General features: G+C 39.0%; 2 protein-coding genes across 5 annotated transcripts in view; one reads left to right on the forward strand and one right to left on the reverse strand.

Annotated features, from left to right (window-relative positions):
- MTFR1 (mitochondrial fission regulator 1) overlaps positions 1–18130 on the forward strand; it is a 128113-nt gene that overhangs the window by 88188 nt on the left and 21795 nt on the right. For both annotated transcript variants that reach the window (XR_010112945.1, XR_008626410.2), the window contains exon 9: positions 17832–17978. The gene's annotated coding sequence lies outside the window, so the exon portion shown is untranslated. The remainder of the gene's footprint in view (positions 1–17831; positions 17979–18130) is intronic.
- PDE7A (phosphodiesterase 7A) overlaps positions 1–18130 on the reverse strand; it is a 124554-nt gene that overhangs the window by 14416 nt on the left and 92008 nt on the right. For all 3 annotated transcript variants that reach the window (XM_063606794.1, XM_063606795.1, XM_055116601.2), the window contains exons 4-7: positions 15590–15741; positions 13345–13408; positions 7424–7519; positions 2712–2812 (exon numbers count right to left, since the gene is read on the reverse strand). In XM_063606794.1, the coding sequence (XP_063462864.1) occupies positions 2712–2812; positions 7424–7519; positions 13345–13408; positions 15590–15741 (413 nt within the window). The remainder of the gene's footprint in view (positions 1–2711; positions 2813–7423; positions 7520–13344; positions 13409–15589; positions 15742–18130) is intronic.

Consider the following 18130-nt stretch of genomic DNA (forward strand, 5'->3'; position numbering starts at 1 on the left):
TCCCAGGTTCAAGGGATTCTCATGTCTCAGCCTCCCAGGCAGCTGGGATTACAGGCACCCGCCACCATGCCCAGCTAATTTTTGTATTTTTAGTAGAGATGGGATTTCACCATGTTGGCCAGGCTGGTCACAAACTCCTGACCTCAGGTGATTCACCAGCCTCGGCCTCCCAAAATGCTGGGATTACAGGCGTGAGCCACCATGCCCAGACACTAACATATTATTTTGATCAAAATTCTATTTATCTATTTGTTTAATGACTGCCTCCCCCACTAGGATGTACACTTCATGAAGACAGGGATCATTCCTGCCCTGCTCACCACCACATTCCTTGCACCAGGATAGAGCCTGGCATGTGGCAGATGCTCAAAGAGTATAAAACGTGATGCTACGCAAAGGCTCAGGAGTAAAAGAGATACAATCTTCAGGCATCTATCTAATCTATCTTATCTATCTATCTAAAGATAGGTTGTCACCCAGGCTGCAGTGCAGTGGCACTATCACTACTCTCTGCTGGACCTCCCAGGCTCAAGTGATCCTTCTGAGTCAGCCTCCTAAGTAGCTGGGACCACAGGTACACACCACCATGCCCATCTAACTTTTTATTTTTTTGTAGAGATGGGATCTTGCTATATTGCCCAGGTTGGTCTCAAACTCCTGGCTTCAAGTGATCCTCTTGCCCTGGCCTCCCAAAGTATTGAGATTACAGGCATGAGCCACTGCACTTGGACCTACTTCAAATTTTTCAGAATTCATTTTTAAAACTTTGAGTGACTCTTTTTTTTTTCTTTCTATCTTTTTTTGAATGAAAGAGATGAGGTCTTGCTATGTTGACCAGGCTGGTCTCAAACTCCTGGGCTCAAGCAAGCCATCCGCCTCAGCCTCCCAAAGTGCAGAATTACAGGCATGAGTCACCGTGCCCAGTCCTGGGTGACTCCATTTTAAAATGTTCACTATGATAAGGGAGAAGGGAAATGCCTGCATTGTAGGGCTTTGTGATTTTATCTATATCCTTAATTGAAGCCTTGGGTAAAGTGTTCACTGAGTATGTTAAGGATGAAAAGTGTTTAAGTATTATCAGAACTCCACAGGCAAAAACTGTTCAAAATCATGTTTTTATTAATTTTTGTCCACATGCATCCCCACCCTGCTCACCTGGCATCACCCAGATTTCCCTGCCCCTGGCTTGGGTTGGGTGTGCCCAGAGGGAGATGGGAGTGCAGAAGCCTTCACTGACCAGGTTAACCCTTTTGTGTGCTGCAGAGAACTTATTACCATCTTTCCACTTACCAGATTGTATGGTGATTACTCATCAGTCTCTCCTACAACATTCTCAAACAGAGGATGCAGCCTTGGCCCAGAGATTTTTTTAAAGTTTAATTTAAAAATTGGGGTGGGCAATAGAGTGAATCCCTGTCTCTACAAAAAATTAAAAAAATTAGCTGGCCTCCAGCTTGAGCCCAGGATGTCGAGGCTGCAGTGAGCCATGATCACGCCACTGCACTCCAGCCTGGCAACACTGTGAAACCCTGTCTCTTACAGAAAAAAAAACAGCTGGGTGGTTGGGAGTATACATTTGTCAACACCGTACACATAAAATGTATGCACTGTATTACTGCATGTAAGTTCTACCACAATAAAGTTGATTTTTTAAAAGTCATGATATATATACTAAAAAACGGGCATTTTCACATATTCTATGATCTCTTAAATAATCAGAAGACTAGCTGTGTTCTTAAGTTGGCATCAATGGGCACAAGCCAGTTTGGTCATCCTGTTTCCCGCCTAACACCTTAGCCAGAACTAAGATCTAGGGAGAGAGCAGTTTTGAAGTAGAGATGGGGTGGGCAGACATAATTGCAGAACTGCCAGGGATAGGAAATGTCCAGGGGCAAACAAGGCTTTCATTAACACCTGCAGACAATGATTCCCAAATCCATACATTAAGTCTGATTTCTCTTCTATACTTCAGACTCTTTTATGTAACTCTATACTAGACCTCTATATTAGGATGTCAAATACATTTAACACCACGGATCCAAAATGGTGCTCACTGTCTCTACAAGCCTTACCCCCAAAACTTGTTCTGCTCTACATTCCTCCTCTCATGGAAGACTTCCACCTTCTACTCAACTACCCAAACCAGTCTTCACTGACTTCTGTTTCTTTCCCCCAAATGCATTCACCACCACGTCCTGTTCATTCTAATTCCCAAGAGAACTTGCAAACTATCCACATCCCTACTTCACCAAGGCCACTCTGCTGTCTTCCATGGAGCACTGAAGTAACTCCTGGCAGGTGTTCAGGCTTTTGGTCTTGATACGATTTATCTTCACATCACAGCCAGGATAATTTTCTAAAGTCTCCTGCCTCCTCTCTGTAGCTCCTCATTCATTCACTGAGTCAGACCAAGGCTGTCCCTGCCCACATGGAGCCCATGTGGAGCTCAGTGTAAATGCCAGCAGTCGAGGTTTCAAGTGACCTGGCCCTTGCTTGGGCTTCTCCAGCCTCTCTCTCAACAACCACCCAATTCTCTAGCTGTTGCACTCTGAAACACAGCCAGATTCAGAAACTTGATCCAGCTAGATCTCATTCTTGTGAAGGAAGTCTGTGATTTTCAGTCAAAGCAGTAACTTCAGGAGAAATATGTGAAAGTAAATCAAAAGGAATTTTCTTATGATTTTCACCTGAAATCAATGTCAACCTCTTACCTTAGGTTCCTTTAAGTAACAGTGCATGGCCTGAGTAACATCCGCAGCGTGGACTGCGTTATGGTAAGGATTTTGACTGTGGTAATCTTCTTGAATCATAACTGCATCAAAGAAAGAGATCCCGATTTTATTGTATATGAGCAACATATACAAGGACAAAAATTGTGATAATTATGAGTTACCCACTCATACTTTTCATGTAGCTATCGGCTAAAATTGTGCCGATTTGGGCAGATGATAATCACCTCACAACTCACATGTATACCAAAAGAATCAATATCAATTTGACTCTCTATGCTATCATGGAAGAACAGACTAGGCTTCAGGGTGGAGCTGTGCCCCCTGCCATCAACCTACTTGACAGCCCTAGCAGCATAACACACAAATCCAGTGGTCTCAAAGGAAAGCGAGCCTACCTGTGATGGGGAAACATAATCGCCGAGTGAGCAGGACAGACCATCAGAATTCTGCACTTGCTTCTGTCCCATCCTTTAAAATAGCCTTTCAATACCCTTGGTTAATAGTGTTTTTTTGAGACAGGATCTCACTTCGTTGCCCAGGCTGGAGTGCAGTGACATGATCATGGCTCACTGCAGCGCTGACCTCCTGGGCTCAAGTAATCCTCCCACCTCAGCCTCCCAAGTAGTTGGAACCACAGGTGCATGCCACCATGTCTGGCTCATTTTTTTGTATTTTTTATAAAGACAGGATCTTGCCATGTTGCCCAGGCTGGTTTCAAACCCCTGGGCTCAAGGAGTCCACCCGCCTTGGCCTCCCAAAGTGCTAGCATTACAGGTGTGAGCCACTGTGCCCCACCTAATAAGCTATTTTTGTATGTGGTTATTTTTGAGATGGAGTCTCGCTCTGTCACTCAGGCTGGAGTGCAACAGCATGATCTCAGCTAACTGTGCAACGCCCACCTCCGGAGTTCAAGTGATTCTCCCGCCTCAGCCACCCGAGTAGCTAGGATTACAGGCACCTGCCATCATGCTCGGCTAATTTTTGTATTTTTGTCACAATGGGGTTTCACCATGTTGGCCAGGCTGGTCTTTAACTCCTGACCTCAGGTGATCCACCCGCCTCGGCCTCCCAAAGTGCTGGGATTACAGGTATGAGCCACCATGCCTGGCCGTATGTGTTTTATAATTTATATTTTTAGTATAGTAGTCCCCTCATATTCTTGGGGGATATGTTCCAAGACCCCCAATGGATGCCTGAAACCACAGATAGTACCAAACCCTATTTATACTGTTTTTCCTATACAAACACACCTACGATAATGCGTAATTTATAAGTTAGTCACAGTAAGAAATTAACAATAATTAAAATAAAATAGAATGATTATAACAATAAGCCAGCATCACAACTCTTGTGCTTTGGGGCCATTATGAAGTAAAATAAGGGTGACGAACACAAGCACTGTGATACCAACATGGCTGATCTGATAACCAACACGGTTCAGGATGCAATGAGATTTCATCACGCTGCTCACAATGGTGTGCAATTCAAAACTTATGAATTGTTTACTTCTGGAATTTTCCATTTAATATTTTCAGACTACAGTTGACCATGGGTAACTGAAACCACAGAAAGCAAAACCAGAGATAAAGGCGGACTACTGTACAGTATTTCAGGCATACTACTTATAATTAATACACATTAAAAAGTTTCTCAAGGCCAGGTGTGCTGCCTCACACCTGTAATTCCAGCACTTTGGGAGGCCGAGGCTGGAGGATTGCTTGAGGCCAGGAGTTTGAGACCAGCCTAGGCCATTAGCAAGACCTTGTCCCTACTAAAAATAAAAATGTAGTCTGGTGTGGTGGTGCACACCTATATTCCTAGCTACTCGGGAGGCTGAGGTGGGAGGATCGCATGAGCCGAGAGGTTGAGGCTGCAGTGAGCCATGATCACGCCACTGCACTCAAGCCTAGGTGACAGAGCAAGACTCTCCAAAAGAAAAAGCTTTTCAAAAGCCCTATGTAATAAATTTATCTGTTTTTTTTTTTTTTTTTGCCAGAGTTCTAAGTAGAAGTCTGAGTTAATATTTCTAGCTCTTCATTTGGCTGTACATTCTTGATATTGAGGCTTTTTTTTTTTTTTTTTTTTCTGAGATGGAGTCTCGCCCTGTTGCCCAGGCTGGAGTGCAGTAGCGTGATCTTGGCTCACTGCAATCTCCACCTCCCAGGTTCAAGTGATTCTCCTGCCTCAGCCTGGATGAGGTGGGAGGCTGGCTGGAGCTTGGGAAGTTGAGGTTGCAGTGAGCCATGATCATGCCACTGCATTCCAGCCTTAGCAATATAGTGAGACCCTGTCTCAAACAAACAAACTAACTAACTAAAAACACCTGAGTTATTATTTTCTCAATTCTCCCAAGGACAGTATAGAGCCGAAGCCATTCCAGATATGCTGCACAGAAGATAACCCATTGAAGCCAATGGATTCCTTATGGCTTTAAGGCTTAATTCTCTCATAAACCTGTTCTAGTGGCTTCCACATTAGCGGCAACAGGATGAAGGGATAAACAGCCAAGTATTCATATGAACAATGTGCAAAGTGGGGATATGCATGTTTATAATTGCCAGTATAGCTACTGGGGCTACTCACACTATATTAATTATAAACTTGAGAATTTACTGCAAAATTCTATCTGTAGAGTCACACAGGCTTCTGTTTACCTAGATAAAGCAGTTGCAGATTAGCAAAAATGGTTATATTAATTATTATTATTATTTTTGAGACAGAGTCTCATTCTGTTGCCCAGGCTGGAGTACAGTGGCGCGATCTCGGCTCACTCTCTCTCTCTCAATCTCACCTCTGCCTCCTGGGTTCAAGTAATTCTCCTGCCTCAGCCTCCCGAGTAGGTAGGATTACAGGCACATGCCTCCACACCCGACTAATTTTTGTATTTTTAGTAGAGACGGGGGTTTCACCATGTTGGCCAGGATGGTTTTGAACTCCTGGCCTCAAGTGATCCACCTGCCTCAGCCTCCCAAAGTGCTGGGATTACAGGCGTGAGCCACCATGCCCAGCATGTATGAAATATTAAATGTCCCCACCAGCAACATCTTAACTTATTTTATAGTTCCACAGTTTTACCATTTTCCTACAGTAATAAATTACTTCCTGAATAATTTGTAATTTCTCTCTACTTAAAATTGAAAGATTTTAAAAAGGATATCAAATCAATATGATGGTCTCTCACTATTAAGTATAGACATACCAGTGAGATATTTAGTGTTAAGTTCCAGACTACTAAAATAAAGTGAATATTGCAATATAGCAAGTCAAAATTTTGGGTTTCCCAGTGCATACAAAAGCTATGTTTACACTATAGTCTATTAAGTGTACAATAACATTATGTCTTTAAAAAAAAAAGATGTATACACCTTAATTTAAAAGACTTTATTGCTATAAAATGCTAATCATTATGTGAACCTTCATTAAGTTGTAATCTTTTTGCTGTATATAAGCAAAATTGTATATAACCAAAAATAAATTACAAATTAAGCTATCTCTTGATCTGGGCACTATATGAAATATCACAATGAGGGTCAGAAAATGAGACCCCAAAATATGCTGCTTTGGACTTCAAACTCGGAACAGCAAATGCAGGAGAGGACTTTCTCAGAAGTTCTCCTATCCACCTAAAGGACGGACAAAGACTTTACCAGGAATCATGAATTCCTTCCTCAGGTAGAACCAACTAGGAGAAACTGGTGCCTATTACAAGAAGGAAGACTAGAGTTGATATCTTGTGCCTCAGCCTCCTGAGCAGCTGGGATTACAGGCGTGCACCACCATGCCTGGCTAATTTTTTTGTATTTTTAGTAGAGATGGGGTATTTGCCATGTTGGCCAAGCTGGTCTCCAACTCGTGGCCTCACGTGATCCACCCGCCTCAGCCTCCCAAAGTGCTGGGATTACAGGTGTGAGCCACCACACCTGGCCCCAAATAATCTTTAAAGCCTACCGTCAAAGAGATTTTAGGGGTCAGAAAAAGAAGAAACCTAACTGCAATATACCTGCTCTTTTAAAGTTTTAGCCTTCAAAAATTTAGAAAAGTACAGAAATTGTGTCATCTTTGTCAGCAATCTGTGGCCAATGTAAGGAACATTGCAAAATGAAATCAAGTATTCACAATTTCCTGTATCTGTGGCTCTGTGACTTTGCAGCCTTTGCACCAACAGGTGTAGTGCATCCCTGGTCTGACTTGCTGTGGCCACTTGCTGCAGAAGTGAAGGTGGGCCGATTCTGAGCCCAGGGCTCCAGAGACCTGGGGATATCACCTCTCTCGGAAACCTGCCACTACTGTTTGAACAAGCTCAGCTAATTGTAAAATAAATAATTCTTTTTTGTTTTTAATGTAAATCTATTATGGTGCCAAACTCCTCTGCTTCTTTTAAATTTAACAGAAGACTATGTAGAGCCGAGATGGGTGAGGCCTGGTATCCTAGCTGAGGTCTCTACAAAACCAACATGCAGCCCACCTGTTGCTGTCTGCAGGTGCACAAATGAGCTCACCCAGACCAGACCAAAAGAAGCATTTAACAGCCCCACAGATGCAAGAGCTAAATAACTGTGTGTTGTTTTAAGCCACTAATTTTGGCTGGTTTGTTATAGAGCAATAGCTAACCGATATAACTGAGATAAAACTTAAACAGGTTCTTGTATAAATGTAAATCTTGTTACTGTTAATGGGTTAGAATCACTTACCTAAAAATCTACGAAGTTTCATCATATCTAAATGGAAGTACTCAATTAATCCATGAAGACTAAATAAATGAAAGGTTAAGCTTACTAGACTATTTCCTAAAAAGAAAGAAGAGACATTACATTAGTAGGAAATACAAGTCAACACAATTATATTATGCTTTGAAATACAGATTTTGAATATAAAACATGGAAAGAGTAATAATTCCCACTTTTTGTCTATCAAAAATATGCATCTTCTTACCAGTTATGAACTTTATATGTCACATCTTTGTTTCATTATAAGAAAAATTTAATTTTTGTTTTACTTTTCCACAACCAAAGAACTGAAAACTAGACATTTTCAAATAGATTAATTTTTTAAAGACACCAAAATAATGAGAATAGACAATAGAAAACTTTTAAAATTGTCCCACATAGTAACCTAATTCAGTGTGGCTGCACCTGACCTCCCTCCTGACGTTGCCTCTGCCACCTTGCTTTCACTGAAACTGACTGCCCCAGAGCACACTTCCTCGGCTGCAGCCTTGTTAGGTGGAGAATGTGTCTATTCTCATCCATACAGGGTTAGGAGGAGACATCAATGACCTCAAGATCATCAGGATTAAAAACTCTGAACTCAGCCACTTGCTTTTCCAGAGTAGCTGCAGAAAATCTGAGAGTTGCTTGGGGGGGTGGGGAGGGGGAATCACAAAACTAGGCAGAATATCACTATAAACTCATAGTCAACACTGCCCAGCAATCATATTGTTTTTCCAGTGAAATGGCTCTTTCACGTTTTAAAATGCCTATTTTCAAGCCTTTTATGCTCTTCTTAAACTTTCAACATACTTACTTCCCATCCACCCCCTCATTCTCCACAGCCTCATATGTCACAGAAATAATACAAGCCCTCAAGTTTCCTTTTCTTTCTTTTTTGAGATGGAGTCCGGCACTGTCACCTAGGCTGGAGTACAATGGTGCGATCTTGGCTCACTGCAACCTCCACCTCCTGAGTTCAAGCAATTCTCCTGCCTCAGCCTCCCGAGTAGCAGGGAGTACAGGCACCCGCCACCAAGCCCGGCTAATTTTTTGTATTTTTAGTAGAGACAGGGTTTCACTTTGTTGGCCAGGCTGGTCTCGAACTCCTGACCTTGTGATCCGCCTGCCTCGGCCTCCCAAAGTGCTGGGATTTACAGGCGTGAGCCACCACGCCTGGCCAAGTTTCCCTTTCTTTCAAAAGCCAATCCATCCACACCTCCTCAGAGATATTCCTTGTTCTATCAGGTACAACTATCCCCACCCCACCCCACCAATCTCTCTCTCTTTTCTATATTGTCTCAACAAGCATCAGCAATCAGACATGCTCTAGATTCTCTCATCTCTGAAACAATAAAGAATCACAGCCTCTCCTGGCCCCCTCCAGTTTCACCTGCTCCATCCCCCTACAGAGCCGAGTTTTTGGAAAGAGCTGCTACACGCGATGGGGACTGTTTTCGTCCTCAACGTCCACTCCTTTGTCACTAACAAGTGGAGTCATACCAAGAATAGAAATTAAATTTGGAAAAACTACCATTTTTATGATGTTTCGTTTTCCCTTCCATGGTGTAACTCTCCATTTTTTATACCTCCTATTATACTTCTCAGTTTTGTAAACTTCCATAGGACACATATACTATATTATTTTAACAATTAAATAGACCACGTTTTAAATAGGCTACATATTAAAAAGTCTATTTTAAGTAGACTACATCCTTCACATAGACTTATAAATTACTGCCAACATTCAGATAATGCAATAAAATACATGATTCTAGTATTCTCTAGTCTATGATGACTCTTACAAAAATGTATAAAAGACATACTAGTCCCAAATTGAAAATTTATAATAATAATATTTATGAAGGATAATAAAGGACTGTTTGGTTAACCTTGTTATCTAAAACTGCCTAACCAACTGCCAACAAAAGACCACAGCTGATGAAAAAGTACATTAATTGGAGCATTATTTGCATTAAGCAATGACAGAAAAGATGTGGCAGGCCAAAAGAGACTATTTTTAAAAACTACCTGACGTATCACCTTCATGTGGAAAGAAAAAAACATTTCAAATCTTACATTTTAAATAAATTAAATGTTAAAATGTGTTCAGGTCCTGATATGCTCTATTGGTACAAACACGAGTCCATGTGGTGTGGAGCCATTTCTGAAGAAGTGAACAACGTGTCTGTTGCTATTGCTGTAACAACCATCTTCAAGTATATAAATATTTTAGAATGTTTATTCATTCTCTGTATATTTAGACTATCATAAGGTTCTCCAAATTGTTTTTCAAATGTAACAAAACAAATTACCCATTTCTAGGATGTAGAATAAGTTTTAAGAAAGCTACAATCTAATGGGAAAATACCCTCTTTTGGAATTCAGGCAAAGTGCAGTGAAGAAACACATGTAATGTCCCCACCAAAGGAATCTGACAAGAACCAGTCTCTTAAAAGTGTACTACCCATATGTAATTGAAAAGCTGCATGCAAGATACCAACTGAGGATTATAATACCAGTGAGTAAGAACACAAGTCAACAAAATATTTCAAAACAAGAGATGCTCAGTTGTGTTAAACAAAAACCAGGCACAGAAGAACTTTTTAAAAAATGGAAATGGAAACAAACACTTTCTTGAAAAAGAAAATTGTATTTTTAGAAAAGCTTCCCACATAAAAATATATCAAAAGATAGAACTGCCTATGAAAGAGTGGTCCTCAATCATTTTTAGAAGGTGATCCCAGATGGGATCTGGTTGGAAGGAGTAGGCCACCCTGACAACGCAGGCCTGGCAGCTAGTGTCCTCATGAACCAGGTGGCTTTAGGAGTGACAAGCTTTTGCTATGTCGCATCACTTAACTCCCTCAATCCTACAAAAGGAACTCCAAATGCATCCTACCAGACAATAACTACTTCCCTCCTTGTAGCAGACAAGCTGGGAACCATTTGTCTTGGCACGAATCACTGCATTTTGCTTCCTCCTCTGCCTTGCTGTTCTTCCCCCAATATCAACTGGGAAATTACCAGCATAAGAAACACAAGAAAGCATTGGATCAATAAGCAAGAAGGGAAAACTATACACTTGGATACCATGAATGTATGTTATCCAGAATTCATTTCAGGTGAAGCAGTTTTAAAAGGAAAGCCATTCTCATTATATAATATAATCTAAAGGAATTTTTTTCTGCCCATTTGTTCCCCAATAACATCTCTTTAAGTAGAAAATTCCTGAGCTTTTGAATAGCTGTAGTTAACTGAATGTATAAATCTCCACCTCTAAAATCAAAGGTGGGTAGCTAACCATGAGTGGTTTCTACTAAACCCTAATGATCTGGAATGAACCCTAAGGGGAAACTAGTTAGCCACCCTGTCCACAAATCCCATTCAAAGAGTGAGGTGATCAAAAGGAAAGCGAAGTGCTTAGTTAACTACTGTGGACCGCTGGCTATTTCTTTTGCCCATCCAGTGCACTGCTGAGCTCACGCCGCTTTCATCACCATGCCCCCAACTAGCAGAGTATGTACTTTTTAAAAATAAAATTTAGAGAAGAACAATCAACTATTTCAATGAGTGACAAGTGTCCCAGTAGACTAATAATAGGCTATGAGCTGTGAGAGTTTATGTAAGGCTAAACCTTGAAAGTGTTAAGAGTGGCATTGTTTCATCTATATTTGTCTTGAGATAATACCTAAAATAATATTTGTGTTAAGTTAGGAAAGGGGAATTTCCCTGAGCAAGAAGAAGGTGGGCCACCTGATATTTCACTACCTATATTTTCAAAAAGGAGAAGGGCCAAGGGAAGGCTAACTGTGTAAATGATATCAGAGCCTTTCCTGTGTGTACGGGCCAAGGTGGGGGCAGGGAGAAGAACAGAACACTTAATCACCAAGGGCAAAGGAAAAGTAGAAGAGAGATAGCAAAGGGGAGGAATAAAAAGGCAGGGAGGCAGGAGGGTGGCTCTGCTGATAAAGACAAACTTCACTGTCTTCACAATTTTGCCTAGGATCAGTCCAGTTTATTTTCTGTCAACACTGCATAAGCAAACAGAAGGTATAGACAAAGGTATTTCCACTAGGCATTGCCATACAGCTTACGGAGAATAATGGAGTGATACTAAAAGACCCACATTGATTCTCAAGAAAAATAAAGTTGTAATTTATTTGTTCATTTTACATATTTGGCATCCTTATCAAAGGAGCTTCATTCCAAAGCAATAAGAAAAAGCAGGTGATTTCAAAGTACAGCAGTGATTTCATTATTCTAAAGTCAGCACTGACTTCCTCTCAGTGTACTTTCAGCTCTGGGGCAAAACATTAGTTGAATTGCTTTTTTTTTTTTTTTGAGACAGAGTCTCGCTCTATTGCCCAGGCTGGAGTGCAATGGCGTGATCTCAGCTCACTGCAACCTCCGCTTCCCAGATTCAAGCAATTCTCCTGCCTCAGCCTCCCATGTAGCTAGGATTAGAGACATGCACCACCACACCCAGTCAATTTTTGTATTTTTAGTAGAGATGGGGTTTTGCCATGTTGGCCAGGCTGGTCTTAAACTCCTGACCTCATGTGATCCACCAGCCTTGGCCTGCCAAAGTGCGGGGATTACAGGCATGAGCCACCATGCCCAGCCTAGCTGAACTGCTTTTACCAGTGAATAAGAACACAAATCAACAAAATATTTCAAATAAGAGATGCTTAGTTGTGTTACAAAAACAAAACAAAACAAAACAACAACAACAAAAAAAACAGGCATGAAGGAACTTTTTTAAAAATGGAAATGGAAATGAACACTTTATTGATAAAGGAAATTGTATTTCTAGAAAAGCTACCCAAATAAAAATATACTAAAAGGTAGAACTGCCTAAGGTTTAGTGGTCCTCAATTGTACCACCAATAATTATGCCCACAATTTTATCCTAAATAAGAGTGATTCCCTGTTCCTTTTCCTACAGAACATGTTTCTGTCCCCAAAGAGAATAAGAAAACATGACCCCTCCATCCAGAACCAAACTAAACCCATGAGTGATTAGAATCACCTGTGGGCATTTTCCCCCAAACCACCCATACTCTGTAGATTCTGATAAGCGCTCTTAAAGAAGCTACAGCTCTTCCCCATTCCCTATCTGAAAGCAAGGAACCACTGCTTTGGTCAGGAAACAGGCATACAACATCAGATGTGATTATAAATGGCCACAATCTAAAAGAAACCAAAAATTAAAAATAAAAAACATGAGATAATAATGTTTACTTTGGGTTATTATTAATAATAGCAGCGGCAATTGCCAACCAATCCACCAAGTCATGATGATGATGATGATAATGATGATTTGATTACTTTTAAGGACAATAATCAAAACATAAAATTATGAGATTGATTCTGTAGGCTTTTAGAAAAGTCACTTAAAAAGAGAAAAAAATGATGCTCCCTGATATGGTTTGGCTGTGTCCCCAGCCAAATCTCACCTTGAATTGTAGTTCCCATAATTCCCATGTGTTGTGGGAGGGATCCGGTGGGAGACAATTGAATCATGGAGGTGCTTTCCCCCACACTGTTCTTGTGGTAGTGGATAAGTCTAACGAGATCTGATGATTTCATAAGGGGTTTCCCCTTTTGCTTGGCTCTCATTTCTCTCTTGCCTGCCGACATGTAAGAGATGTGCCTTTCACCTTCCACCATGATTGTGAGGCCTCCTCAGCCACATGGAACTATGAGTCCATTAAACCTCTTTTTCTCAATTACCCAGTCTCGGGTATGTCTTTATCAGCAGCGTGAAAATGGACTAATACACTCTCTTCCAGCAGAGGGCTCACAACCTTAGTACAGTAAATGAAAGCAACGCACCAGCGGCTGCACCATCAATGCAGTAATCTAGACTACATTAACTTGAGCAAGTCAAATTCTTCACTTACCATTTGTTAGTCTATCAAATAGAAAGATATCAAAATTCCAATTTCCAACTTTTTCCAGCATACACTGAAATGAAAACCAAACATTTCTACTGTAATTTAATTTCAATAACATTGTCTTTTGGAGATATTCCACAGAGAAGTTAAAGAAAATGTAAAGTGATTGATTTACTTTAAAAAATACAAGTATCATTTTTCTTTTAATCATGACTTTCTCAACTGGCTCCAAAAAAATGCCAAAGGGATAAACTCCATTTGAAAAATGAAACATTATTTTGTTTTTCAATTAATGAATGCACAGGAAGGTTATGTTTCCCAGCTTATTGCTACAGTCTTGCAAACCTTTAAGAATTCTAGTATCACTTAACATCACAGAAGTGTGGTTCAAATGTTGTATGGTTTAGAAACTAAATTGCAAACAATCTAATAAAAATAAGTGACACTACTGAGTATTTACTATATTCCAGGTACTGTTATAAGTTACTCACTCTTTTATTACTAAGAACAACACTATCAGATGTTGTTTTCTTTTTTCTTTGAGACAGGGTCTCACACTCACTGTCACCAAGGCTGGAATGCAGTGGCACAAACAAGACGGCTCACTGCAGCCATGACCTCCTGGGCTCAAGCAATCCTCCTGTCTCAGCCTCCCGAGAAGCTGGGACTACAAGCATGTGTTACCATACCTGGCTAATTTTTTTTTTTTTTTTTTGTAGAGACAAGGTCTCACCATGCTGCCCAGGCTGGTATCAAACTCCTGGACTCAAGTGATTCTCCCACCTTGGCCTCCGAACGTGCTAGGATTACAGGCATGAGCCACTGCACCCGGCCCAGGCATTGTTTTCAATTCTCATTTTAGGGACGTAGAAACAAGCAAAAAATAACTAACTTGCTCAGCTATAAAGTGATAGAGCTGGGATCTTAAATTAGGTAGTCTGTTTCTAGAACCTAGGCATCTGACACTGATACCACACCATGCTTAAATTATTTGTTATTCAGTTTTTAAAAAAACACTTCTAACTTATGGATATGTATTTATATTATCTAAATATGCTTATAAAATAACACAATTTACTACATTAACTTTTAGGATAATGTGTACTTCAGCCAAGCAAGTAAATCCCACAAAGGCCCTAAAAACCAAATATTTTTATACCATACATTCTTAACCTGAACATTTTGTGGACTTTTTCTAGAAAAAAACTTATATTTTATATCCAAAAGTTCACTGTTGTATATATTTATGAATACACTGACATAAGCAACACTAAGATACTACTAGTAGAAATCATTAATTATAACAGTACTAATAACAACAAATGACATAGAGATCAATATTCTCATTCTAAAAGGCAGAACTTGTAAACGTTTTAACATTTAAAGCAGGCATGAACACTTTCCACTGATTTCTTTTACTAAACAGGGAAGTAATTTTTTTCACTTTCATGTAATTGTAAAGAAGACACTCCAGCTTTACCTACACAACTTAAAAACTTATCTACACAAACTCAAGAATCTGGTCTGTAAATATTAAGTCAAATATAACTTAAAATACATTGGAAATTTAATATTATTTAAAATCCTCATTTGGTTAAAAACAAGCTCATTTAACCCTGATGTTCAGTAAGACATTTCTTTTAAATTATATAAAGAGGAAGTAAATAATGCTCACAATCAACAAGTTTAACTATGATACATCTAAACCCTCAAAAATCTCTCTCAATGCAAAAGACTATGAAGACTCATTTGACTGAAAGTCACGAGACCTTTGTGAAAAGATGTTATTAATACACACACACAAAAAAAAAGAGAGAGAGACCTAACTTTCTGTGCTGGGTTTACCTCTAACCAGCTGGGTGAGCGCAAACAAGTCCCTCATGCTCTCTTGGACTCAGTTTCTTTATTGATGGAATACGGACATGATTAGATCAGGTAATCTCTAAGAGTCTTCCCAGCATTACAATTCTGTGAGATCTTATAGTTTAATGTTCTATTGATCTCCTTGTTACGTAATGTTATAATAATAATGAAAACATTGTCACTACTTTAGTTATTTCAGAAATTTCCCTTGCTCTGTAATGTCTAATTATAAAACAAACAGCTGCTCTAAAGAAAAAAACCTGGAAAATAGGCTCAACTGCTTTTCATAGACAGAGAAAAAGACTCTATAAATCATTACTGTATGGGGAATAAAGGCCTTCAGTAAACTTATCAAAAATTAATGTTTTCTTAAAAAAACTATACACACCTTGGCTTGTCCATTATAATCATCATCTAAAATGTTTAGGGAATTTGAAACCGCAGTACCACGAAAAAAGCGTGAAGATCTAAGATATCGCTGGAAACTTAGTAGCCTTCTGATATTCCTTGCAGAGACAGACACTTCAATTTCAGATTGAGCTGAAATAAAAAGAATAAAAGGTGAGTATAGCAAGTTAAAATTATACACATGCTATCTTTGCAATACCACTTTTAGTTATGTACAAGTATTTTTAAAAATTCATTTAAATAATTATACCACATTTCCATGAAAGAAGTGATACTTTATTTCTATTTTATTTTATTTTTTTAAGTGAGTTCTCACTCTATTACATTTCTATTTTCAATGAAAGAACTAAGGATGAAGGTCAATGGCCAATTTTGACAGCATTTAGAAAGCTAACGAAGACTGGTGGGATTAATAATCAGGGTTTTTTTTTTTTTTTAACTTTAAAATACTATAACCTCTTACTCTTTTGCTTCAATATACCACATAAACATGGAGCAGAAACATGGAAAAAACCTAGTTTCAAACTACTAGAAAAGCCAGGTCCTAAGTTACATATGAGATTTTAACAATTACACAAGTAAAACATTTCATATCCCAATGAGGTATCATTTCAAATATTTACTTAAGATAATTAAGAAGAAAAGGAGGTAGAAGGGGGAGCAAAGTGGTTTATATCCTGTAAGTGTTCTAAAGGATAGGGATAAAAATTATTAAGGTGATATGCTCTAGAAAAGATGCAGTTCTACAGTGGAGACTGGAATGTTCTCTTTCAGTGAGTCTAACATAGCCATTTTTTCCCTCTAGTGTTAGAATAAACCAGAGTTCCCTGGATTGGGCACCAGATGAAATGACAGATCTGGGGTAAAATCTGTCTTGCAGGGAACATACGTTATCTTTAGATTCTAAAATCATACCAAATTCAGTAAAATGTTCACAATATAAAACAGGAAAATCAAGACTGAGGATCAATAAATCATCTCTCTTTAGAATCACCAGGTGAAATGGAAGGTAATCAAACATATTCTCTCTTGCATATCCAGTCACTCACTCCTCTATTAACCTCTAGCCCTGTGTTTCCTTATGTGTATAATGGCAATAATATCTAATTTAAGGGGTGCTGGATTAAATGAGATAATATATATACAAGTCAGAGACACAGCAGGTGTTAAATAGTAGCCATGTCGAGGGTGGTAAAATTGATGCTGCTCCCACTGCTTGCAGGTATGCTACCAGTAATTATCAGAAATTCTGAATCTGCTCATCTTGCTCTAAATAAAAGCATTTCATGGCTCTTCATCATCTTAATATGAACTTCATTTCCTTAGCCTGGAAGAGAAGGCTTCACGCTCCAAGTCTGGCTCTTTGTAGACTTGACTCAGCTGTCACCTTCCCTGGGAAGCACATTCAGTACACTGCCCCTATCTTGAAGAGGCGGGAAGCACCCGCTCTGGCTTCCCAAAGCTCCCTGTGCATTCATCTATAATAGTACTTCTGATATTATAATTAGTTTTTTGTCTCCTTGAACAAATGATGACTTTCAGTACAGGCATGAACTATCTTTTTTACCTCTGTATTCCAAAGCCTAATAGTAATGCAAAGCATATAGTAAGTAATTGTAAAATATACTAAATAAATGCATACTATTTTTAAAATATCTGATGAACTCTGAGGTTCCCATACACACAAATAAACAGAAGTAAAATAATGCACACTGTTATGTGATTTACTTCTCCCATTTTTCATTCCAGTGAGTAAAATGCAAGTATCTAAAACAATTATGAATCTTAAATTTCTGATCTTTACCAATGTAACTTACTTTAAAAAAAGGACTAGAACCAAAATAGTAAAAACTATTAATATCAAGTGATGATTATGTTTAAACTAGAATTGGTCTGTTTGAAGAAATTTGGGTAGATTAAATTCTATGAAAGCAATGTTCCAAGTGCTTTGTAAAAAGAATCTCATTTAGCCATCAACAGCTTCAAAAGATAAATAGTATGCCCCACTTTACACATGAGAACACTGTGCCTACAAGAAATTAAATAACTTTCCTAAGGTCACATACCCAATATAGGGTGACACCTGGATTAAAAAACACAGATCTGTTTATAAAGCCTGTTTACTCACAAGGGTTTTTAAATTATATCTCTACAGTATTGTTTATTTACTGTCCGTTACAAAATTCTGTGTACATCCTTATTCAAAATAGTCTTTATTTCAGATGAAGGTATGGACAGAAAAAGAAACAGAAGGAAAATAGCTAATGCAAAGGAATGTTAAGTATATAACGGACTCTTCTAACTTTATTACTAGAAAAAAGTGGATCTGCAAGGGACATAATAGCATGGCATGAATATGTGGGGAGGAGGTAAGATCTAATTAATGTAACACTAGCACCACCATCTCTGTATTTGTAAAGCACTTTACAGTTTTACAAGAGTATGTTCACATCTACTATCCCATTTAGTAATCATTACCATCCTGTGAAGAGGGCAAAGATTATCATCTCCATTTTACAAA

Source organism: Pan paniscus, chromosome 7, assembly GCF_029289425.2.
Source record: "Pan paniscus chromosome 7, NHGRI_mPanPan1-v2.0_pri, whole genome shotgun sequence".
NCBI classification, from domain to species: Eukaryota; Metazoa; Chordata; class Mammalia; order Primates; family Hominidae; genus Pan; species Pan paniscus.